Raw genomic sequence first — 27,369 nt, forward strand, 5'->3', positions numbered from 1 at the left:
CCGACAGTAAAAGACAGGATGCATGCAGCACATAAAGAAATTCATTGTTCATGAATTTGAAGAACTTCAGAATTAAATAATGTGGGCAAACTTTGACATTCCACTAATTTACTGACTTTTTGGCTCAACGGGAAGAAGGGGTAGGATGGAGGATGTGCTGCACCGTTGAGCAACGGTTAACAGCTGACACTCTGCCCACAGTGAGCACCCTGAAATAGCCTTAAAAAGAATGAGACGATATAGTTAGAGTGATTGACAGCGATACGAGGGTTGAAGGTGGAGACAGACATATATAACTACTGTACAGTGTTGCTGCACAGGATACTGTACACAGGACGTGTTGTAACGCCTTATTAAGCTTGCGTGACGCCTGTGTTACACAGTATTGTGGAACTGTTCAGTTCACTGGCAGTTTGTCCTACATTTCCCAGAATGCTGTTTCACAAACCAGAGAGCCAATAAAGTATAATGTTTCATCGATTTCTTCTTGAGTGTCTGTAGACACCAGAAGTTACCATTAAAGCTTCAGATGGACATTGCTCTTCCAAAGTAGCAGCACTGCTGATTTATCTCCCTGATGTTCCACTTTTATACATTTGGCCAGTTATGGTGGTTATTATGAAAGCGGAGGTGGATTGCTGCTACAGCTGCATCAGCCAGAAGCTCTTTACCGTGTTTAAGGGTGGCTTTTGTTTTTTTTTACTGTGAAGGGCCGCTACACCTCCAGAAGGTTCAAAAGTAAAACTCTAGCTTCCCTGATCCACCCACATCTTATCTCTACTCTGTGCACCAATCTGCCCTGCACACACCTACACTGCACATACATGTAAAACATCGACACCTACAGCAGCATACGTGTAACAAACTGCAGAAAACACATTTGGACATTTGGGGCGAGAGAAAAAAAAATTAAATAATGACAAGCGAGCGAAGCCAAGTGAAGCCAAAACAGAAACCTAATTATTACCACCATCTCTCACACACTCCTAGAGGACCTGCATGCGGAACGGGGTGCACACACACACACACTCCTGCATACACACACACACTGCTGATCAAAAGTTAGGAGTCAGCTGCTGATGTTTTTCGTCTTTCCCTCAATAATTACTATTGTAACGGAGACAAAACAAGTATAATTTAGACACAAAATGTATTATATAAGCTGCGTCAGTTTTGGATTAAAACTTACATTTAGTCGACGGCCCCACAGTGTTGCATGTTTTTCACAATTTGCTTACGTATGCTCAGAGTGACTTTGTCTTCTTCTGCCCTTTCAATTGTCAGTCTGGTTCAACCGTTGTACGGTTTGCACAAAACATGACTGTTTTTCTGCAAACCCTTCATTCACAATAACATCTATTTGGAAAGAAGACAATTCAGAAATACAGAGCAGTCCTCTCTGCCGTCTGACTGTGACAGTGTGCACATTCACACACACACCTGGATGAGGATATGTACAAAATTGAGAGAAATGCCTTCTCCCAAGCGTACTCTAGATATCTGCACCGAGTCAAGGAACAACAGGGTTGCTGAAACCAACAGGAGGCTGGCTCCTCAGCAAACAACGGACAGAGAGGTGCTGTGTGCCGCTGGAATGAGAGGCGGAAACAAGTTCAGTGGGCTCCGTCCGTCCATCAGAGACAGAACTTGTTTTGTCTCCGTCAGCACCTCCTCTCCCATCTCCATTCCTCCCAAACTGACAAAAACAACATTCACACATTCTCAAAAACTCGTGTTTTCTGGAAACTGCACAAATAATCTCTGTGTGACTCATTATTTCATGGAGCCATCTCAGTGTCTTTGCCAGAGAGTCTGTTCTCTGTTGGTCTGAGTGGAGTTCGTGTGTGGCTCCATGTACGGGTTTAAAGGACAGCTGCTTCCCCTGGCACACATGTCACTTCCTGTTCAAGGTTTTTTTTTTTTAAAGCTTTCCACATCTACTTAAAAGCACAATATTGCTCCAGGCATTCAAATTCTATCCATATTTTTTTGTTGTATTATACATTTGTTGTAGCTTTGCTGGGATTGAAGACTTGTCTGACTTAGTGTATACCAGGCAATTGTGTCAAAAACGTTTCTGATTTGGATGACAAATGTTTTTACAGAATATCTGTCTGTGCTGTAAAATTTCATTTGAGAGAATTTCAGGATACTGTGTGTGTGTGTGTGTGTGTGTGTGTGTGTGTGTGTGTGTGTGCGTGCGTGCGTGCGCGCGTGCGCGTTAGCCAATACCAATACTAAAGAATACAAAGAAGCCGACCACTTTCCAGACCAGACATCAGTCTGGCAGTTTGCTCTTAAACCTCTTTTGAACCTATTTCATTTGGCCGAGGGAAAAGAGGACAAAAAAAACATCCCGACAAGCCAAATGAAATAGGTTTTGGTGTTGCAGTTGAATTTCCTGGGAATTTGTGTCAACAGAACAAGATGTCAACGGCCAAAATGTTAAACTCGAGGCCTCAAAACTGTAGTCCACGAACCACGGAGACTACGTCCACTTCTATTTTGCAGTCTATGATAATAAATGTATCATTACTTACTAAAAAATGGCATTACTTACTAGTTATTTATTCTTCAACTTCATGTATACATAGAACACAAGATATTTTGCCTACAACTCGGAGGTATTCACAGTTCTGCCCATCAACAGCCAATTTAGCCCCGATGTCTACACACCATTTGTGGACAGAATGCACAAATGCACAGTCAGCGCATACACACCCTGACAAAAGGATGTCAATTGTGTTTGTGGAAGGATCCATCTGACAGGGAAGCAACGTTTCCTCCTCACTGCTATCCACTGCACCTCTTCCCTGCTAAGTACTTCACCGATGGAACACAATTCTGCCTGGCAAGCCGTCTGCAGCAGCTAATGCAATCTATGTTACAATCTGGCCTGAGTGGGCTGGAAGTGCTGGTACAGCAGTTCCAAACACACACCTACACACACACACACACACACACACACAAGCTAAAGAACACATGCAAATGATAACATGCCTGTTCACATCAGGAATTGGTGACCATGTAGCATACAGGGCCAAGAGTCTGCACTGCTGCAGGTGATAATCGTAGCTTTTCATCCCTGATGTACACGCATACACAATCATGTGTTTGTTGGAGAGCAGAGCAGCTAACACGAAGAGTTAAAAGTGGAAGGAAGGGATACAGGAGCAGAAAATATAGTCGCTTTTGACAGGAATCTACCGGTAGTTAGCGTCCTTCAGTATAAACTTAATCCTGTTCTTTCAAGTGTTTTGTTGTACTTGAGTGTGTTTGTGTTCTACTTGGATTTCCCAGGACATGTTTAATGAAGCAGATGACTGCATGTAACGAGCTACAACCAGATGGAGGAGGGAAAATACATGGTCTCAGCCCAAAATCTTGAATAAATATTTGTGCATATTTGACCAACTGGCTGTCTTGTCTTGGACTGTGTTTAAACTATTGTCACTGCTTAGGTATTTCAACACTTGGTCCTGAAGAAAAACATTTTAGAGGCTACATATCTGTCATAGTTACGATTTATACACTATTTACAGCGATGAAAAAAGAAACACATGCTCTGGACGAAAGCGGACGAAAGCAAACTTGCTGAAGGTGAGAGTCAGACATTTGGCAAGATCATGCATGGTATTACTCATCACTAATCATAATCGGGGCTTTACGTACACAAAGTGTGCATCTATTCCTCCTTTTGAGTATACATGCAAGTGTAATAAGAATGAATGCAACATTGGAATTGGCTTAGCTGTGTGCAAACATGCTAATTATGAATATAAAGAGCAAACCTCAGTGCTTCCGTGGTTGAATAATGAGACAAACATGCACGAGTGTTTGTGTGTGCTTCCTAATGCTTGTGTTGTGTTGGGCATGCGTGTAGTTGCAGCACCACAGCCCTGCCCACATTCACTCTGGTCCTGGTGATAATTTGATAAGTGAATAAGCCAGGGTGTCGTGATCCACTGACCTCCGTTAGCCAGCTGATTGAACGATGATGCGTCAGCTCCTTGCAGTCACTATTGTTCCAGCAGATGTGCTAATGCGCCGTTACAGCCGGGGGGATTTACTGTACAGCATGCCTCGGAAAACACAAGGCAAAGGGGGCCCCTGTCCAGGAATACACTGTTGTAGCACACGGTTTCCCCGAATGAACTCAAAGAACACAATGAACTCAATGAACACACAGCTCCTGGAAGCCCTCACTGCATGTTCGAAACTGACAACTCAGCAGTATCATACAGACACTGTTCATTTTTGTGCTACTTTTAGCCGAGGACTCGGAACGTCACAACAGATACATTTGACAGATTATGCATGAAATTATCTCAATCTCTCTTAACCGCCGCTGCATGCTCTGCCATTATTTTGTCTCAGAGGATTAGTAAACACCCTCTGCCGAGTCAACAATTCTGAATTGTCAAGTCATTTGTGATTTACAAACTGAAATACTTTAGCCTACATCTTGTCGAATGCATTGTATTTGGAAAATGTTCGAGGCCTGCAGAAGATGAATACACATAGGATGAAGGGTGAATAAAAGTGTGGGAGGAGCAGATAGCGGGACATTAAACTTTATCCAAAACATTAATGTATAGATTGGACATAATGACATTTCTTTTGACTGGTCCGACAACATAAACAAACCGCTGTGAGAAGATTCCTAAAGAATCTGAAACATCTCCGAAACAGTCCATCACCATTTATTACATCGCATTAAGTAAATGCTATGAATAGGAACTCATTACATCCTTTTCTCAGCTCGGGAGGCAAAGACAGGTGTGTCTTTGAAACCGGAGGCATAAGCAATTAAAGTGGCTGGCATGGATCATGTGCAATAGCCTCCGAATGAATAATGGTAAGACAGATGATTGCAAAGCCACGACCACGCTCGCAAGCAGAGCGCTCAGGTCCTGATGAGACTCACAGGAATGTATCAAGCGTTCAATTTGCTTTGCAGAGACAATTCAGTCACATCAGAAACTCCAGCAAGTCGTGACTGTTTAAAAAGGGTAACAACACGAGGCCCACGCAGCAGACCACACACCACGGCAGGACTCCATATTTGGATTGGGAGTGCCTTCCAAGTGTGTCGTGACTGTGAATTGTTTTTTTTCTTACAGGATAATGTTTAGCAGCAGAGGCTCCATCGATCGGAGCACCAAAAGGGGAAAGCCTTAGCAGCATGCCGAGAGCTGCTCGTCACAAGGCCAGCCACGCAGTTAGCAGTTGAATTCACTTTTCCGATAGCAGGGATCGCCACACATACAAACACATCTTCTTAAGCCCGTTCCTTTCAAGGTGTGTGCGACCACAGAGGGGCGGTTATGAATCCTACCTGTGACCTGCAGCATGTCCTCGGTGACCTCACACTTGAGGAAAAGACGGCCCCTCCGTTCGGTGTAATCGGTTCCACACAGGCTGGGCACGTTCATAACACACTGATTGTGGACGTTCATGTCGCAGGCTGCAGGGACAGAGAGAGGACATGAAAGACATTAGCCAGGAGGGTTTTCGTACAGCTAAAGATTAGCTTCATGTGCTCAAATGCAGTAAGCTGCTTTAAAAATGTCTATCTTTGTCAACAGTACATTTCAATTTCGTTCCATGTATCACACATATTGGGCACAATATCAAAGGGTGTTTTTTCCGAAAGCTGTGTGAAGGAGGAGATAACAAGGTTATGGCCCAGATGTAGCCCTGTGATGTCATGCGTACATGGCACGTGTGTCAGCCAGCTGAACCACGCTGTCGTGGATTGGGACCAGTAACCGTTACGGCATCAGGCCACCGAGTCATCAGCAGGTAAGGTGATTAATACAGGAAATGTCTCTGCTGCTACCTTATTCTTTATGAGAACTACCTATTTTTTTCGGCCTGAGTCACATGGCTCACCAGTGCTTAAAAATAATACAGTGCAATCTTACAGCTGTGCGATTGATCTGCCGAAACAATTTGCCGCTCCGCGTCTCTATTCATGCACACCCTGGAGCAATCATTAGGCATATCTGGTGGTCTGTAGCAGGTTGAGGATAATGTATTTAGGGGCTCATTAAGGCATTCAGACTAATCCACTAAAGCAAGATTAAAGTGAAGACGAGGGAGGAAGGGATATTAATAAAGACGGCCTATTCAGGGTGCGGGGAACATAGCTGCAGACTGAAAATAGATGAGTGAAAGTCAAGGAGGAGGGGAAATATACAGGTGTATGATATTCATATAGATGGAGCGATTTCAGGGGACTGATTCTGATACAATGTCTTCAAAACAGAACATAAGCAAACCATTATATTCCTATGTATGCCATACATAGAGCAGTGGAGGATTGATTATCCTTCCTGAGCATCGACTTTGGGGTTTCCACCACTTGATACACACCACTTGATAACAAACCTTTTAAACGCTGAGTGAGAGGTCGCAGGTATTAAACGAAGTACTCACAGTCGCACTTCATGCCCTGGTGGATGAGGCCGTACAGCAGAGAGCCACAGTGGTCACAGAAGGTGGGGCTCGTATAGGTGTGGCTCTTGAACTTGTGCTTCGTTCTGGGATCCTGGAAAAAAATCAAAAAGACAAAGAGCTATAAAAAGCCTGAAATGATGACATGAAAGAAAAACCAAAATAATCGGTCACAGAGTATATACTCTTCAAGTTGCTTGAAACCTGGACAGGAGCAGGTAAAAAACACAGATTCATAACAACGTATTGATTAATTGTCTGAATTTCTGTTCTGCAGAAGTTATGGACAAAAAAAAGACTGATATTAAAACAAATGTAGTTCTTTGATCTAGTACTTTGTGTTCTTGAGTTATTTTATAGATTTTACATTTGTAGAGCTGTGATAGTGTTTGGAAGAACAAGAAAATAAATCACTTTGTTGTTGGAGGCCATCATTTCATAAATATCTATCCTGAAAAAAATGACTTCAGCCAACTACGGCTGCATCCCCGGACACTCACACACGTTATTGAAGGAGAATGGAAGTTGCAATCAACCTCTTTCATCACAGGACACCATTGTGTGTCACGGAAATGAAAGACACTCTTGCCAACTGACTGCAATCTCCGCTTCTTCCCTCATACAACTCGACTCAAGTGTTAGCCAATCAATCCTAACAGCCTTTTATTAAACAACTGTTTTGGGGTTGTCTTTCCATCTGCACTGACCACATCAGTGAGTGAGAGCGGAGTTGTTTCACCTCAACGGGCTGAGCATTAAATCCAAGAGCACCAAAAATGGATTTTTAATTATTGCAATTACATGATTACATTGACTGTTGTAGGTAGGACTTAAATATTGTGCTTCTTGATTTTGATTTTGATTACTCCATTGAAACTCTCATGATCATGTGAGGATGTGTGTGTTGAGCAAATACGAGAGATGCTGCCTGTCTTATGGATTGATGTGCTTTTGGATTCAATAAAGGGTTTGTGCACATTTGTGTAAATAGTCATCAAAGCTATTGGAGCTTTTCAATCATCATCTGCCTCCTATTATCGCATCATCTCTCCAGGCTCCCCATTAAATAACATCATATTCAGTGTGAAAAGCATTCGGGTTTAATGCAGAGTGCACTGTGCATGTGTCCAGTAAAGGAGCTGTTGGAGGCTGAATCATGTCTGGATCAAGATAACACACTTGTTTTGGACTTCTGCTACGCTATAACTATTTTGTGGGACAAAGTCCAGTACTCCGAATTCTTTTTTTTTGTTTTTGGTATTGTTCTTACATGTCATCAAAAACGAATGCATGTTAACAGATTTATTTTGCCAACCCGATTTGTGACTCTTATCAAGAAGATGTCTGAATTATTAAACTGTCAGTGGGTTATTCATAAAGCAAACCATAAAGCTCACACCCAACACGGCAGTAATGTACAACACTAACAGGAGAACTTAACACGGAGGAGTTATCAGTCAACTGTGCTAGTTTACTATACGAGAGGACCTTGTGTTTTATGGATTATGTACAATTATTTAGGTGCAATATCTGCAGAATCTGAGAGGGCTAGAAAGTCCAAAGCATTTGACAGGATGTAAAAGAGGCTGGAATCTCTTCTGGCAGTTTAACACGGCGACCCAACTCACAGCCAAGCTATAGGACTGCATCATGCCTTAACCATGTATCATTCATCACAAAAAAAATACATTTTGGCAACTAAATGTCAAATCGTTAGCCATCACCACATATGTATCGATATGCCTCATCTTTTAGAGTACATGTTCTTATTACATCATGACCAAAATGAACACAATTGATGAACACAGTACACTGACACTCTTATGTGGACTGGACTGGACTTAAGACAGGACAAATAGAGCAACCCATCTCTTGTGTTTCGTTTGCATTTGTTATTCCCAGGAATTTGCATGGAAAGCTTCCTTCCCCATTTTCAAGTATATGCAGAGCCCATCGTTTCATCAGGTGCTCATCACCACTGGCCACCGAGCCAGCTTCTATTCGAAATTTGGATACTTTGGATACTCAAATAAGTTCTATACAGTCAAAACAAGGCAGAGATGGGGGAAGATAAAACATAGTGATAACAGGTCAAGTATTCAACTCAGCTGACAAAAATTGTAATTAATGAATGAACTACATTAAATAACCCTCGTTACTGTGAACCCACTAAAGGGGTGTTTCAGTGGAGTGAGCAGAACCAATAGTCTGGCTTTAACTGAAGATAAGAACTTCCGCAATCCTACCGATCAGCACTCCTAAATAGCATATCGAAGTAGAAACATTCCTGAGCTGAGTCTATTAAATGTGTCCCTTTGTCCGTCTCTGCAGGACATTTACAATACAATAACATATGGTGTCAAAGTAAACAAATGGCACTGGGAGCAAACTCTACCTTAAGTAAATAGCTGTGGGTGTTAAGTGAAGCAGGAAGCTTTTTCATATGATCTGTTGAACAAGCAGAACCAGTTTTCACCGTTCTATTGTGCTGCACGCTGAGCGGTGAATGAAAAAGAGTGAATGTAAGCAGACGACTGTGAGGCGTCACAGTCATCAATGTTGCAGTTTGCCATTTCAGTCAGGTTGACACCGGCCTGTGGTCTAATGCAGCGGAGCCTCATTCTGGCTCCTCAGATCTCGCTTGCAATCTGACATTTCCCTGTTCGTCTGCAGAGGCTTCACACCTTCATAGGACAAAGAGAAACGCTTCCTTTGTCCGTCTATCAGGCGCCTTTCCGTGATGGGTAAAGTAAAGCCTGATGTGAAACAGAGTTGATTTCATTCCAGCTGCCGTAGACATACTTGAATATGTCATTTGAATGCCTTATATTAAACGCCGATGAACATTTAAGTCAAGTCAAGGGACAGTTTTCAATCAGACAGGAAGGTATTGAAACATCCTCTTAATAGACCCTTTTACCGCAGGCAATGATGTCACGATGTTAGCGGGAGGCGAACACTAATCACCTCAGAGTAGTGGGCTTAAGTTACACATCCAAAAGGTCATCGTGCCGTGTTGTTGTTGGGTGCCAACATCGACATCACATACATTTGAGATGACAAACTGTGATTCTAGGGAGCTACAATATCAGTGAAGCGTTTTAGAGATTGGGAGGAAATGTTGCTCGTAGTTTAGTTGAGCCTCCTGCTATAACCTCCTCAGCCGTCACATCACACAGCTTGTAGTGGTGCAGTTGAAAACAAACCAGGAAGTTACTTTTTGAAATGCAGAAAAGCTCAGCCACGATGGAGCTATCGCTGAATATAACATGTATTGGCAATATATAAACATTTACTAAACGGTTTCGAACACACTATAAAGTAGATGTAGTTGTCACCAACTGTAAGTCCTCCTGTGGGCCCCCACCATGCTGTACTTAAAATCTCATTCTAGCTGTGATAATTAATGGTAAAATAAGTGGATTCATGTATTTGTGTAGTACTGGTAGTGACCTTTAAAATCCATTGCGATGAGAATCTGCACATTCATTTTGTTCTTATTGTGTGTCCAACACAGTCGAACTGTCTCTGAGGACATGTTCTGCTCTTGAGAATGTGATTCCTAAGAATCTCACAGCAACATGTCTCTGACTGCCAAGCTCTTCTGACACGAGCACTTAGACGCTGATGGTCGGCTTATCTGAGACGTCTATCATCTTAAGTGACTTTAAACTCCCCCATCGCACGTGACAGTGTGAACACACGGTAGATGCATAAGTAACACCTCACAGCTTGAGGCAATCTGCAGGTATGTGGAGAATCGTGACCGACTTGAATTTATTAAATTGGGAGTGAAAATGAAAACACGTATGCAGGATCTAGCTTTGACAGCAAGCCTGAGATAATCTCATCGTTCTCAATCATACTGTAACTTGTGGACGCTACGATAGCCAACATATTTCTCCTTTTTGTCAAATTGTCATTTTCACGGAGACATAGGCACACAAATTACACAATCGCATACAGTGCACGTTGTCCAATTAGCAGCCCCGACGCGCAGGCCAGCAGTCAGTCAGTGTGTCAGTCAAGGACAGACGTGAAAACAAGACAGGTAGACAGACAGACAGTAAAGAGAGAGGCTGTGCCAGCAGCACTTACTCATGTCCACCTACGCACAGCTGATCCTGAAGGATTATCCTCTTGCACCCCCCCCCCCCCCTCCCTCCCCCTGCTTTGTTTTCTCCATCTACATGAATGAACAATGGCGACTAAGAGCCACATTCAGCTGCAGATGGATCATGTATTTTTTATCAAATCAGCTTTTGACGGCGGAAACATGACTTAAATGTTCCCAGATAATGGAAAATACTCAACAAAAAAGACACAATGAGGAAATGATAACAGGCCAACCAATGTGAAGGTGCTAAATCAGCAAAAAAACAATCCAGTCCTTTGGGCCTTGAGAGCTGCTTGACACGCGTTGGCCTCCTGAATGACAGCATGTCTGTAAGGTCGTGGTTCCACTTGTCTTTTCAATGCGGCTTCTGTCATCCGATAATGCCAGGACGCATTAGTTGACAAGTCTGTACGCTCCGAGATCGGATGTCGCTCGCATCGGGACACGATCAACCAGACCACGTGCTGTGTGGCTGGGCCCGCATTGCGTTCTGATCTCTGTGAGGTGAGGACAGCATGTGGCCACAATTCGGACAATTTATCAAACGTAGGTCTCCATCATCCTCCCCTCCCACACGGGAGCCGATCACTGTCGGATCAGGGAGGTGGACACAGCTGAGTTCCAATCTTACACATCACAGAGTTGCATTTTAAAGAGAAGACTGTAACCAAGGCCTAAAACCACAAATATGAACCTCATGGTGGCGCTAGAGGAACAGGATCAGTGTCCATTGATTAATGACCAATGTCCTTAGGATTCAACCTCTGGGGACCATGAACGTTTTTACAACATTTCATGGCAATCAATCAATTCATGGCAATCAATCAATCAATTACAGTCTGGACCAAAGTGGCGGACATACATTCCCATGCCTATAAACACAATGATACTCAGTTCACAATGAACTTATCGAGGCTGTTTGTTAATCCCTGTATACACTAAATTATTGTATTTTTACATCATAAATTACATAAATTAATTATCATATTAGTATAATTTTATGACTCTCAACCACTTGTAGCTCACCTTTCAAAATGAATTGTCAACATCCAGCGTGGCAGGTTTAAAGTGTCAGCTATGACTGATTTGCAAGGTGCCATTTAAAGGTTCAACAGGGCAAGCTGTAATGTGCAGAAGATGAAACCTGTAAATGGATGTACTCTACACATCGCTGAGCACACTCGGTTGTCCATTAACTCGTCCTTTCTGCAAGCTGTGGGACGGCAGGGTTTACCCCTGTGGCTTCCATCCCCTATTACAGCCTAATTGGGTCTTAATGGGACATTCGAGGCGGACTGGGTGGCTCTGCCTTAGCAGAACAGCAGGGGAAGCAGAGTGCTACGCCAACAGCAATGATGAAGTCAATCACCAGGCTCAACACAAGAAGGCCATGATGGCAAAACAAAGCCAGGGGGTGTTACATGTTGACTGGATGATGCAGCAAAGAGGTTGCCGTTCAGCTACCGGTAATATGAGAGCCAATGGGATTGCCCAGATGTCACATGCAAAGACAGGGTGCAATGTAACACCGTGTTGTACAATAGATTAGAATGATATCTATATTTTTCTCAATGAATAGTTTGAGCTGGCATGAGTGCATCACTATGCAAGGAATGCAGCTGCTACAAAGAAAGATGTTGACAACTGGTTCTGAGGTGAATTGACTACATTATTCTTTCTTCAGGGTCAACAAAGATGGAGTCAACATAAACTTTATAATGATTAATTACCACAGCAATCACTGAAAAATACTCACATAGAAATGTAATCAGAGTTGTGTATTATCTTTCAATAACCACGGAGCATATTTGACTTCATCTAATCCCTGTAGTTATTTTAGCATTTGCCCTGTACTAATCCCAGGCTGATTTGCATGTGAAGCCACAGATCAAAAACAGACACAGGGCAGAAAGCTGATCAAAAGACTGGAGGCAACCAGGAGATCGTGACGAAAACAGAAGCACGGGGGGTGAGCACAGTGATGCCGGCTAATTAGTCAGACTCTACAACCCAGTTTAATGAGCAAACAGGACGCCAACCAGCCCCTGTTAATGAACAGCTTGGCAGGGAGAAGCTGAGCAGGGACTTCCCAGCAGAAGGGGGGGAGGGGAGGGCAGAGGTGGATGAGGCTCGGGTCGGGTCACCCTCCATAAGTTCAGTGATTAATAGCTTGCAACTTCATAACTTGTGCAAAAATACAAAAAAAAAAAAAATGGGGACGAAGATTCTACTACATTATTGATTCGATAGATTGGTGCCGCAGCTATAATTTCCCTTAAAAGTCCTGTACACCAGACAGGCTTCTTGCATCTGGCTAGCATGTGTCACCGTGAACAGACACCAGCAGGCTAAATTGGGAGGGTGCTTGGTTTGTATATACATGAATATGGATTGCATGTATGCAATATACAGTATAGACAGTCAGGCTGGACAGTGTTAGACACTACAAGAACAAAATGAATGCGCAGATTCTCATCACAATGGATTTTAAAGGCCACTCCCTGTACTACACAAATACATGAATTTGCTTATTTTGGAGTAAATTCAAAAAAAGAAACTCACCATTTATTATCACAGTGAGTTAACATAGTTAACAAGTATAATTGGCGGGAAAATGGCAACACCATATGGGCTGTGAAGCTGATGTAGTGTAACACATTTAGGACAGAACATCATCAAACCTGCACACAATATGAAATGTTTTTTTGAAAAGAGTTTGCATGACACATTCTGGTCACTGAAGAGACATAAACGCTTAAACTAACAAACAACATTCTGCAAACTCGCACAGAATGAACAATATGTTGAATAAGCAGCATACACTATAGATGTGCATTATGGAGTCCAGGTGGAGGTTGTTTTGGAGGTGCAGACGGAGAGGAAGGCCTGTGCTCTTCTCTTAAAATAATGATCAGAGCAATTAAAGCAAGGAACATGGAGCCATTGATGGTAAAATAAAAGTCCAAGTGTTTCTCTGCTTCTCCCTCCATTTGATCCGCCCAATCACCGATCACACAATCACCCAAACAAGAACTGTGTCTAATCTCAGTAAATGTCAAGGTTATGTTTGGTGCTGCAGCAAGACAAAGAAAAGACAGTCAGTAGGTTTACATGCACACAATAAACCAGGTTACTCTGAGAACTCGGGTAACGCAGCAACACATGTATCTGCACTGTAGTAACCTGGTTACTGTATAACTGTGAACATGCAGCAGATCGGTAATCACATTTCTTATCTATCCCTGCCCTTATTTTGGAAGCAATGGCTACGAATCAGTGATACAGTACGCCGCCACCTTGGTGGAAACCAACTTCTTTAGACTTCTTGAGGTTACTTTGTGTTCAATTCAGCTTTAGTTGGACTCTGCATGGAATTATTATATGAGGATGTAATGCTCTGCGTTTAAACATGGCGCTCTGCTTTCACAGAAACAGTTTCCCTATCAAAAGTGTTAATCAAGCTCGTGCACACTCGACGTGTGAAAAGCCAATTAGAAACCCGCATATGCTTGTACATGGACCAAGGATTGGCTTTCTCCGGGTAGGAGAAACACTTAAGTGCATGAAATACTGTGACCTCGCTAACGTCTTCGAACGGATGCTACTCTCACTTCACTTGTGAACTAACAAGACAAAGACTGGGAGTCGACTCTGAAGGGTTAACGAATCACAACTCTCTCACAATCAGCTTCAGGGAGTTAAATAGCAGCCATTCAGAATCAAAACAACACCGACGGTTCTATTTTGGGATTTTATTGCACGGAAGACTTTGGAATGACTCAAGTGTAGCAATCATCAAAGAGGCTGGTCGCCAATATAGTCAACCTGCCTCCCACAGAGTCAAAAGAGATCCACCTGGTGTGACATTTGCAGCCAGAGCGAGAGAGAGAGAGTGAGACAGACAGAGAGAGAGAGAGAGAAATGAGACGCACCGATCGTCACTTTATCTTTGTAATTTCCTTCATTGACTTATCTCTTTGACCCACCTGTTCCCTACAGGACTGAGACAAAGGTTGCACCAGTGACGCTTGATGGTGAACAATTTCCTTCATATCAAGCGTCAGACAAGACTGAAACTAAACTCCCCTCTGAATTCTCTCACCCCTCTCTTACCCATCATCCCTCGCTGTGAGGTGACATTTGAAATGGAGGTGTGTGTGCGTGTGCGTGTGTGTGTGTGCGCGTGTACACACACATGCAGGAAAACTTGGAGAGGCTCAGCAGGGTGGTTTTCACTTTCAATATAGTTAAGCGTGAGGACATTTTTGACATGAGCCGTACGTGTGCGTGCTTAATAATCTCCGAAATCAACAGCTGCAGCTACGGGTTTGGTGAATTGAAAACAGTTACTTCACAGCTTTTTTTAAATGGGCTGTTTTTGTTCATGGGAGTTCTGTTGATTTTCAGCAACAGCATCTACTACTCGCGTTAGATATTTCACTACTATATGCAGCGTTAAGAGTCTTTGCCCAAACCCCTTCACATCGACTAATGACACCCTGACAGTGTGTTGAACCAAGCAAGGCACTCTGTCTCACTGTGTCACCCAATCCCGTCACCGTTATTAAATTGTCAACGTCTAATTATATCTTACATCATATGAATCACATTTCCCTTCTCCCATCAAACCCTATTGTGCTCCGAAAAACGGTGGCACTCACTCATTACAGTCTCACGTGGATGGACGCACGCAGGCGCATTCATGATGATATAGATGGAGATGGAATGACTCCATCAGCAGCAGCTAGCCATCACTTTATTCCCCCCCCCCTTGACACACAGGCACAAACACACCATACTTTCTAGTGAATATTCTTGTCTTGGACCACAGCTACAGGACTGTGGTTACTAAGGTGCGGCGAGGCTTCGAAGACAACAAAACGGAGCTGTCATTTATCCAGACATGTTGGGCAAAGCAGCAGGGTTACTATTTTTAGCATACAAATCACCACCCTGATTCATCTTGGCCTTTCACTAAGCTGCTGAGTGCTGAGTGGGAGGGCAGGTTGCCACCACAGTTCACAGGGGGTTTTCCTTGCCGTGTTGTATCCGTTAACACATCTGTCTGCTAGCTGAGCGAGCGATAATAGCTGACATGTTTAACCATTGTCAGGGCCCAAGTTGCCCTTTTGGCTGACTTTGTATCAATAAATGCCATCCATCACAGTGCTGTTCTATGGAGCTTGGGTGCTCTTGCTCCCGCAATAACAGGAGACAAACTTGACAATATGTTTTAAAAAAAAAAAAAGAAGTTGTGCAACTCTTCACTGGTTCAGGAGCGCGTGCATTTGACATTCCATGCATACATGACAAAGCCTGCTGAAAAATCTTCTGTCATTAGGTTTAAGCTAATGAACCCATTTGGGAATTTATTTGTCTGCTCTTAATTAAAAGAAATTGATTGAACACCTGTGTAGGCAGTGACAAATCAACGTAACACTAAGGCATTCAAACATTTTAATTTAGCATGTATTTATTTTATTTTTCAAGTGAACACAGTCTAAATCACATTTGAAGTATTTGGAACCTAATCCAATTATATAATCCAAAATGAATAAATAAGATAAAATTCCCCTCAGTCAGACTTGACTCAGGGTGACCCACCTTTGCATCCAATTGCTGGAAACATTTGCATTGCATCCTTTCAACAATGGCTGTCAGTCAACTGTCAACACCCAGTATGTCACCCCCACTTAATGACAGCATCCTCAACTCCCGCTGTGAACCCCCTGCTGCAAATTAGACCCATTTCTTTTGAGCAAATACAGACACACACTAACACATACAAATGTGAACACACAGTGAGGAAGGCAATCCTTTAAGTACAAATTATCGTTTCAGACTCTTTTGATCAGAATTCATAATGTGACGACGTTGTCGGTCACCAGCGTGAGCATTTGCAACGTTGCAAGTGAAAGCTGTTCACACAAGAATAAGCTCAACAATAACTCGAGGCTCTTAAATAGAATTCAAGAAGATGCCTCTTTCCGTTTCATTGGCATGATTTTTATGAATGCACCATTTAGAGGAAAGCGCAGCATGAGGCAGACATAATAATAATAATAATAATAATAAGGTAATACGGCTCCCACACACACACACATGCACACTGCAGAGACATTTTGCAGTTGCTGGTTCATTAGCATAGCCATGCACACACAAGGTCAGGAGAGGACCAGGGGGCTTTGTCACAGCAGTCACATCGGCTGGAAAGATGACGGCGCTACCTGCTATCACAACTTTTTCTCCAGCGCGGTGGCAGGGAGTAAGAAAAGAAAACGAGGGGAAAAACTGAAAAAAAAACAAGGCGCTGACAGTTCCTTCGGCCATGTTACAAATGGCAAAAGCCAGAATAAATTGGCTTATCAGACGTAGGCCAGCTGTCAGATGCTTAATAATTAAAATAACTTCACAAGATGTGTGCCGAAAAAGTTATTTAAAAGTCAAAGTCTTGGCAGAGTCTTTTTTCACTGTAATGAGCCAGCAGACAGGGGCAGTGGCTTGGCTGTTCAACTCTGTGGTTTGTTTGGATTGCAGAAAACTCTATAAAAGTTAGCTTGTGTCCATGCCTGTGTTTGGGGATTCAATTATGGACTGCCATACCGTCGTGCCTGGTGTAAAAGGAGTTTGTGTTCAAAGAGTTTTGTGAGGAGAGAATAGGAAGAAGGAAAGATTCTCATATAACTTTTCACACCTGCGATGAACAACAAACACGACTAGAGAGAACTCTGAGTCTCTGGAGATACAGAAGCAGAGGGAGAGGAGCAGGCTGACCCATCTGTAACTCGTATCATTCTATTTCTGGGGTTCTGCCGATGGTTCAGCTTCAGGCCTCGCTGGTATATGCAAGGTCAAGTTTAGACTTCAGACCCTCTCGGGCTTTCGTCTCAAGCGTTTTTGAGCGCACTGACAGGCAGGACAGTTATAGCACATGGCCTTGTTTGAGAGGATTTACAAAACAAACAAAAACTATACGAAGATTTTAGTTTGCTCTGAACATATTGGTTTCAGCCTATGGTAATAATAAAAAGGTAAGATAATGTCAAGATTTATGGATCACCAAAGTCAAAACAGTGTAAAATCCCAGAAAGTGTCTCTTTATTAACTATCTAAAATCACAGACAGCCAAATAAAACCTCAAACATGCTCTGCCAGCGCGGTGGCTTTAACACTTGATGCTGATATGGACGAGTGGCGCAGATGTTGAGGTTTTTGCAGCTTGCTGGCAGGCGCTGGTGAGGACAAACTCTCGTCCAGCAGCAACTGTGACACCGAGTCGATTCGGGGTCAAGAGCAGCTCCAACTCTCCCATGCGTTGGTCATTAGTAATACTTAGCATGGTTGGAGCAAGACGAGCTACCACATACTTGCTGGAAACAAACCTCGGAGGGACTGATGGAATGTGTGTGTGTGTGTGTGTGTGTGTGTGTGCGTGTGTGCGTGCGTGCGTGCGTGCGTGCGTGCGTGCGTGCGTGCGTGCGTATACTTTGGGTACTGAATTGTGTGTGACTTCAGTGCACTGCACATTGCTGCGTGTTTGTTTGTTTGTGTGTATATGCATAAATTGTTCCATATGTTTTTGCCGCTGTGTGTGTGTGTGTGTGTGTGTGTGTGTGTGTGTGTGTGTGTGTGTGTACTGGTTCCCATCATACTGCACAAACCGGGACCGTTTAGTCTTGAGAGGCCCAGTTGGTTGGGGGATTTCTTGACACACAGTCATTTGGAATTTGTTGCTTTCAATTGTTCATGACAGGTAGAATTTCAGAGCAATAATAGCTGTAGTGAACGAGTCCCTCCAGTCAAGAAAACATCAGTGGGAGAACAATGCTGCTCTGTGCTGTGCCTGGTTATTCAAATTACAACAAAACTGTCAAACACCTATAGTAATAGTAGCACCTATAGTAGTGCTGTGTAAACAGATGCAGGATGTGGTTACAATGCATTTTAGTTGAGAAACTGTACGTCTGGCTGATACCTCCTGAATGCGAGTGTGAAATGGCTGCTCTAGAACTATTTCCTCTCATTCTGGTCTGAAACTGGCAAACGGCACAGCATCTGTTTGCTTGCATCTCGCCAGGTAAATTAGAAGATCTGTGTGTAAGTGAGTGGAAGGTGGAGAGCGGCAAACCTACGCCCTTCAAGCTTGTACCACTGTACATCTTTTAATTTCACACTTATATTTTCTTACAGTCTCCTCTTCTTCCGTTTTGTCTGGGTATTTCTATCCAGCCGGAACAAAAACTGTTTTGGTGCTTAACAAGACTTTTCACCAGCAAGTGATTCAGCAGCTCCCAGTGCACCCACCCATCCTCTATCCTCCAACACACACACACACACTTCTGCAACGTCTCCCCCCAGCAAAGCCTCGACCGAACCTCATTTCAAACAGGTGTGTCACAGACCATTAGCAAGAGAGACTCAAGAACTGTTAGTGTTCATTAGGATCCCAGAGCATATAAATACCAGCCGGCAGCCCAGGGGACTCTCCGTCAACTGTAAGTCAATAATGCTAATCGCTGGGAACAATGACATATATCCGAAGAAGTATTCTTTTTTTTAAAGGCTCCATTTGCCCTGTAACTTAAAGCTGCAGTGTGTAGACTGGAGTGAACCAATTGCTATTACACATACTGGTAAATATGGAAGAAACATGTTTTCTTGAGAAGATGGATTGGACAATTTGGACTTTTATGATTACAGATTTTTCCTCTTACGGCTGAGCAAGGGAGTCAAGCCATTTATTGTACATCCATGCACTGATGAGAATCTGGCTGGATGTCAACAGCGCATACGGCATTTGAGTGAGCTGCCCACAACGGTGCTAAAAATAATAATAATGCGACAGCTATTGTACAAAACACAGTATCTAAAGGTGACTCTCATCAACGAAGCCTAACGGAATTAAGCTGCTGACATGGATCGTGTCTGCGCAGCAATGAAGATCAAGGCACTGTTGTGCAGGCAACGTAATAAGAAATCAATCACCGCTATCGTTCAGGTATCGGGAAGCTTCTGAACAAAGGCTGTTTTTCAGCAACACAGTCGCATTCAACCTGCTCCGTAACGACGAACGGGCTTTAGTTTGATTGCCAAACCTCAAAAGTTGTATCTATTTTTATTTGAAATAAAACGGCAGGGGGATTCTGTTGTGTAGCTGTGTCACAATATTTTTCACTGTGACTCTTTAGGGGGGAGACAGTTCAAGAAACCTGTAATGATCCATAGTCCGACTCTATCAGCACTTCCCAGGCAAATTATTAACTGTTTATCTGTCACAGAGCATGGGAACTCAATAAAACATATATTCTTGTCCGTCTGTGCAATTTAAACTTGAAGCGTATGTCACTGAAAGCAATCTGTATCGTAACTTTTACAGATCATCTACACACGCATCATCAAGTGGGGGTATAAAGTAGGTTTTAGAGAATGTCCCTTTACGCCCACACACTTGTTTGTATTAGCCTGTGTCCCCTCAGGAGACTTAAGTCATAGGGGGGTCTGAGATGAGAACGTTTTTGATCCCTGTCTTATCACATATAGAGTCTTACTGCAAGGCGGAAGCCACAAACGTCCGACTGCGATGCACGGCCAGCATTTTGAGGGACTGTACATCAGCAACTTCATTCAAATGTCTAATACTAACAGGGCTTTTGTCTCAGCACAGACGAAAAGGCCCACTCTGGGAAAAATGGTTCTCATACATCAGTGATCTCCATATTGTAGCCTAAAGTGCTGTTTATTAGTAAAAAGAAGAAATCCTGAGCCAAAACAAAATCCTCATCCAACAGATGTAGTTTCAGTGCATTACAGTTATCAGCAGGAAGGGCGCATTACATATGTACATATGTATGCAGCGCTTCATGTTGTCCAAATTGCTTTCTTATCAGGAAAAGATATCTCCTTTCCATTTCCCTCTCCTCCCACTTCTTATCTTTGCTAAACCCTCCCCTTCTTGTTTGGTCTCCAGTCTCTCACCACTGTAGATTGTAATGACAGTAATGGGTCACATTTGTGAACTTGAAGGATTTTCTCACTCCTCCCTTGATTTGATCTCCCCCCCCCCCGCTGAAGGATGCGAGTATAGCTGTCGTGTGTGTGTCGCCTCTCTAGCTACCAGGCAAAAAAAAGATAAGCCTATCTGGCACTTCTCGCTGTGCGACTTTATGTCTTGTGTGTTTGTGTCTACAATGATCTCATTTGGCTGAAACAGTGCACCCTGACAGGGATCTGCAAATCAGCGCTCTGAGCAGATTTATGTAGCATCGGGTTTCTGTGTGACCACGTTTCCTTGGAAACGGGCGCTTGTGCCTAGTCTTCCATAGGGGCGTGTGCTGAAAGCATGTGCAGGGGTTCGACCCAGCAAGGGGTGGGAGGCTGACTTGTGGGGACACTTATACAAAGGTCATTACGTCACACAGGCAAGCGAACATTGAATCGTAAGAGGGGTAGACATTCAGAAAATATTTTGGGGAACGTCTGACATTTCAAGATCTACATTTATATATTCAATACATTTTTATTATTTCCATAAAAAACGTATATATATATATATATATATATTTCTTTTTTTAAATCTAATTTCCACAACAATTTTTTACCGTCTTTTTACCGTCTGCACGGGTTTTGCTTAATTTTAGGGGGCAAAAATAAATAAATAAATAATATATTTATAGAAAAAAAGGGGTGAAAAGAGAGAAAGATATCCGACAAGGTTTCCTTTCGACTTCTTTGCACTATAGGGGTATGGCCGCATGGTGCAACCATGACACAGTGTTATAGACAGCTGCTGGGCCAGAACAGGCCTGCTTCATAGAAATGGCCAACACCTTCGCTAGAAGGAAGTACACTAAAAATACAGATGTAAGGCTCCATTGCCTTTGACAACCCAAGATGCCTGTGGCGGAGATGATGTAATTTAGCTCCACTCTAGTTTAATCTTGTTTTCAATTCCCATGAAGAGCCCTTGTAATGAGACAGTGTGCGTCCCAGGCCTTGTCCCCAGAACACCTACTTCTCCCAGACCTGCTGGAGTCTGCCAAAACCATATCCTCCTCTGTGATTTACCGATATGATAAGGATGACGATGGAAGTAGCGAACAGGTGAGTAATCTCGCTTCTTTCTCATCTCTGCTGAGAGTTGCACATGTGCGGTACCAGTGGAGCGGCGTGTACAGATCGGGTAGCGAGTGACACGTGTTGCTGTTGTTCGTAGCGTAAGTGATGACATCGGATCTGTGCATAGACTCGCAAACCTGATCTGTCATTTTAGGCTGTATGGGAGGCATTTCCGATACTGGTATTGTTATCGGAACGACTCTACTTATACCTTCTGACTGCCTCCTTTCAGCTGAGTGGTTCAGGCTGTCTTTCTGATACCATTTTACTGGTGGATATTTGGAAGAAGCAGGGTATGTTTTGGGGGGTGTTAGTGTGAGCTCTGCCAGGCTGCCATGTCAGCCTCAGGTACGTTTCCAAGCAGAGGAGACAAGGAGAAAGGGCAGTGTACCGCCTAACTCAGTTACTGTCACAGATATCAGTGCACTGGGCAGCCTAAGTTATTTAATGTACGAGCGTGCGCGTGTCTGTGTGTGTGTGTGTGAGATCTGAGGGGAAATCAGTGCAGAAAGATCCGCAGATTGCCCCGGGTCACATGTGCTGCACTGGTTAAGTGGACATCAATGATGCAGCAGTCACACACCCACACAAAAGCAAGCACATCAAACCTCTTAGTTCCATCTGCTGAGCACCTGTAGGGTAACGGGGAGGCTCTTGCATTGTTGATGGTCTTGTCCTGTGAAGCAGTGCACTTGCTCGACCTGCAGGTAACTGTACACCCGGCAGTCAAGCGACAACAATTTGTTAAAGTAAGTGCTAATAATCAGACTAAGTGACACTCGCATGGAATGTGCTGACAAGGGATACTGTTACAGAGTCCGACAAATGACCACTTGGAGGCCAGATTTTGATGACCGGGGTCACATGGTTCAACGTAATTTCACGTGCAATTTTCGTTTTCACAGATGATTTTGTCATTGTTGTAAAAGTTTCAAGAAACTAAAGAAAAACGAGCCATATTACATTCTCAACACTTTTAATAAGAAACAACCGAGCATTTTCTGCAATTACGTTTTAGACTACTGTGGGTCATTTGGTTTTCTTTGAAAAAAACAGCGTTGTGGAGCCCGGAGGCAACATGCTAACAGATCCAAAGACAGAGCAGATGACTAGTTTTATTAAAATAATTCTGCATACAATAATTTCACCTTTTCCACCAACTTAGATGACAATTTCAACAAGAAGGTAATATTAGTAAGGAGATGAGTTTGAGCAGCAAGCCTGTGAGCAGACAGACATCCGCTCCAGTGCCTGTGAAACTGGGAGATGAATCAAGTGTTAGTTCTCTCCTCAAACACGCCACCCTCAAACTGAGTGCGCTCCGTGGCAAACTACCAGACCGACTTTGCACATGCGAGTGTGTGCATATCTGCAGCCTTCCCTGCCCTTGAAACAACACCCCAAGGAACGAAACAGCCACGGTTATCTCGTCCCGTCAAACCAAGGCTAGCCGCTGATGGCGAGCTCGCTACTGAAATGATCTTGGGGCTCTCGTTGGCATCTTTGTGCACACTTTGTTTCTTCCGGCAGGAGAGTTATAAAACAGAGAAATGAGTCATAAAATGCAGGTAGCCTAGATACTGCAGATCTTCAGGATATTTGCCGGCCATGGGAGTTATTGCCTTCCTGGATCGCACGCCCGGGAGGCAGCAAGCCATGTAATATGTGTGGTTGCCCCTAGCAACAGGGCTGAGTGCACAGAAATGTATATCAAAAAAGGGAGCATCACATATTCTAATACAGAAAGAGATAACATGTAAGTTTTTTTAAAAGATATTTGCTTTGCGGCTGCCATGTGGTCACGTGGATTGTTCTGGTGCCATAAAACCACCCAGAGCGCCTGCATGAACAAAAGGCTGAGAATAAGTTAACACTGACTCTCTCAGTGAAGTCTCTCGTCGGATTGGATTTCTACACACTGGTTCTCTTCTACTACTAAATAATGTGTGCTATAACACATTATCCTTGTATCCAAGTGTAGCAATGACAATCATATAGTTTAAAGTCTTAAAAGTCCTTTTGTGATGCGTTTCTTTTGCACTTCGCCGCGATGCTTTTGATGTTTTTATGTAACACACTCGGCCTTGTTGCTGAAATGTGCTGTATAAATAAACTTAGTGGTGAGTTATGAAAGGTCTGAAAGGAAACTGATATTTGACACAACAACATTAACAAAGGAAGTTATCTCAATTGGAAAAACTGTATCGAGCAGGAATGAATGAGAAGCTTCTTGTACATTAATTAACAAAGACGCATTACTTGGGAAACTGGGGTCACTGCAAAGCACAGATGTCAAAGGTCACGAAAGAGCCTCACTAATCCGAACCCCAGTCCCTGCTCGGATCGAGAATCCCCCGACTCAGACTATTTTCTGCCGTTACGGCTTCTGTGTCATCCGTGGCGTGCGCTATTTAAAGAGCCTGGGTTGATGATCTTGAATGACACACTGACATATCTCCAGTTACAGAGGCCAGGCTGTGCTGCTGCAACACCGAGAGGCTGCGCATGCCTGGCAGGCAAACCGGCATGTAAATAGAGTTTCACGCTTAGCAAGCAGGTAAGCAGTGGCTGGTGGCACATAGCAGAGGACAGAACTAAACCGGGTCGCAGCCAGAACGCAGCGCAGCGACGATCCAGGCGTAAACCAGCTAGCTCTGCTGAATCACGAGCACTCGTGGTTATGACGCCTGTTTTGTCAGTCAAATGCATATCGAAACCCGCGAGTGCTATCGCTCATTTCATTCTGAAGATTAGGACTGTTCAAGTCAATATAATCTCACAAGCAAGCGAACGTATCTGAGAGCATGAAAAGAGAAACACATGGGCGTCACCACAGTGTGGCATCATGACTGACATCCAAAGCTATTGGACGAGGTAAACTCTCATTGGTCCGTTTTTTATTTATAAAGAGCTTATTGGTAGGAGAAGAAACAATCATCCCAGCTTAATGTCTCGATTGGCTCGGCTTTATTTTGTGTAAAAAAAAGCCGAGCCTGTTTTTGGGTACCTTAAAAGTAATAACTCAATGTCAAAATGCGTGCCAGCTATGCAAAATGGGTTGCCAGGTTTGTGCAAGCAATCAGCTGTTACTGTGTGTATCTGTCTCTGGGCCAGAGCAGGTCATTGTTAATGGCACTACCAATCGGCTATACTATGAACTCAGTTCTGCTGGGTGAATTACACTCACTGACAGTATGTCATGATGTCGAAACATGGTTTTTTAGATATGTCCAGTTTGGAGGAAAAAATATCGTCATTGATTTTATTATTGCAGGTAGAGAATAATCGAAAGTTTAGTTATTCTCAAGCGGTGGGGAATGGTGACTCACTGAGTGGAATATTTAAATCATAGTGACTCGACTGCAACGTTAACATTAGATGAATTAAATCAGCCACCTGCTGCTGCTGCTGTGATTCAATCGTGACTCGACTGAAGTCGATATTTTAGTGGCCTTCTTTGAATTGATAAAACCAGATGCACAGACTAAAGCTCTTCTTTTGAGATCTATTGAAACAAAGATGCTGAGCTTCTATTATCAGTGTCATGTTTTTTCTTTTATTTTGTGAGCTGATGCTTTGATCAATATTTAGCTTGACATCAACATCACAATAAAGAGATTTTTTTTCCGTGTAAACCACAGTACACTACAAAGAGAGCGAGAGTGATCAGAAAAGAGGCCGGCCTGGTTGACACCACTGCATATATTGGTGACACTGCGCATGCACTTTAGTGTAATGACAGGAAAGGCACCTCGTCGCCGACACACACGTGACAGGCAACAGCTGGGCTTTGGTTACTTACGTCTGTGTCGGGCCCCTTATCTGCCCCTGGGCAGCAGAATGTGACTAATTCATGGCACCTCTTGTGGACCACAAAACAGCAAACTGCAAGGAGACAAAAGACAAGAGGACGCCGTTAGCAGAGAGAAAGAGAGATGGGCAGAGGGAGTCAGAGAAAAATAAATATACAGACAGATGGAGACAGGCAAGCAACAAAAAGGAGAGAATGTTAGAATACAGTGTATCATTGTCGATTGATATGTAAACAGACAGCAAACAGAGAAAGAGATCTGATAACACTGAGAGGGATTGAAAAACCACTGATGTCTGGGCCAGGCTCTTTACCATGTGTCCAGATGGCCACTCCTGCCCGCAGGCCCACTGCTCTTATTGCACAGAACAGTGCCACCTCCTCCCTGACACGACAGGAGCTAAGGCAGACAGCGCGCACACACACACACACTTTTTTTTGTCCATGCACAAGACGCACATTCAAACGCAGACACAAATACATCCTCAGACTGAGACAACTGCTGGACATGTATCCACGTAGAACACATCCAGTCTTGCACACTTGAATACATCTGCACCTACTCGGTGTCATAGCAATGTGTCATTATCATGCCGGGTCACTGGGTGCACTGTAGTCTGCAGCCAAGCAAGCAGCAGACTCAAAGAGGGGGAGGACGCCTGGTACTGGATCTCAAAAAACGTCTGACACCACGACACGACACGGCGCGGGGGGGCGGGGGCGGGGTCTAATTGTGGAAGCTGGCCGGCATACATAACAAAAACGCTTTATCTCTGCGTTTCCATCCAATTTGTTCACCAAAGACTTGTCTACAGGAGTGTTATATGTCTGCTCCTCTTTCCTGTTGATGGACAAGAGCGCCCCTCCCTTTCTCCCCAGGACTTAATGTTTTCAAGGCCGACGCTCGCGGTATGAGTTGAAAGCACTCCATTAGTGCTTTGTGTTGCGTCAGTGATGTATTTTCAGAGACCTTGCTTGATTTTTCACTTTTATACACTTTCACGTCTCGTTTCAGCAGCGGAGCAAAGTGATGCGTAGTGTCACTCCTGTTCATGCATCCACCTACGGACCACCTCCCGCCTTTCCACTGCATCGGCTCTCAAACAGCTCCACCCGAACACAAATACATGAGTGCTTGAGATGAGCTTTGGGGGGGAGGGGGGGGGACCCAGACTTCATCAACAGAGAATCCCCAAAAACTCCCATGAACCCCCACCCCCCCTTGAAGTACGGCCTTGCGGTTGTATTCCTCCAACCCTCTGCCAACGAGTCAAGGTTACATCCATTTATGTACAAAATGTCTTCACGTCATCGTTTCATCCTATTCGACATTTGTGTGAAATTGTCATAATCAGCATATGAATTCTTGAGTTATGGTCTTGAGTTATGGCCAAAGTTTTTGTGCCAAAGCTGAAGAACTTCCCTCCCCTCCCCATCACCCTCATGAGAATGCTATGTACGTACAGACGGACGGACGGAAAACCCCAAAACATAAAGCCTCACTTTGCTGACACGGCGATATAAGAAAAAAGGTTTCACCGGAATCAAACACCATCTGAGATTGTAACCGTTACTATCTGCACCACTCAAACTACTATTCATGCATTAAGTATTGCTACCAGTTAAATACCCGTTCACGCGTCCTCATTCAGTCTCGAAGTCGAAATCATTATTTAGACTTGCAAACACAAACTGAGTAATAATGCTGCTGTAAAGATTCTGGTAATTCATTTTGACTTCTGATCGCTGTTTGTTTTGGAGTGAGTCAGACCCTCTACACCCATCCACCATCTGCCCCGTCCCCTAATATCATGAATAAGACAGATATTTATGAATGTAACACCCCATTAACATTGCACATTTGTGT

General features: G+C 43.5%; 1 protein-coding gene across 4 annotated transcripts in view; it reads right to left on the reverse strand.

The window, feature by feature from the left end:
* The window catches only part of prkcaa (protein kinase C, alpha, a), a 107,652-nt gene that overhangs the window by 39,794 nt on the left and 40,489 nt on the right, over positions 1-27,369 (reverse strand). For all 4 annotated transcript variants that reach the window (XM_079279442.1, XM_079279441.1, XM_079279440.1 and 1 more), the window contains exons 3-5: positions 25,494-25,576; positions 6,442-6,553; positions 5,339-5,467 (exon numbers count right to left, since the gene is read on the reverse strand). In XM_079279442.1, coding sequence (XP_079135568.1) covers positions 5,339-5,467; positions 6,442-6,553; positions 25,494-25,576 — 324 coding nt within the window. The remainder of the gene's footprint in view (positions 1-5,338; positions 5,468-6,441; positions 6,554-25,493; positions 25,577-27,369) is intronic.

The sequence above is a fragment of the Melanostigma gelatinosum genome, assembly GCF_949748355.1.
Source record: "Melanostigma gelatinosum genome assembly, chromosome: 11".
Classification (NCBI taxonomy): Eukaryota; Metazoa; Chordata; class Actinopteri; order Perciformes; family Zoarcidae; genus Melanostigma; species Melanostigma gelatinosum.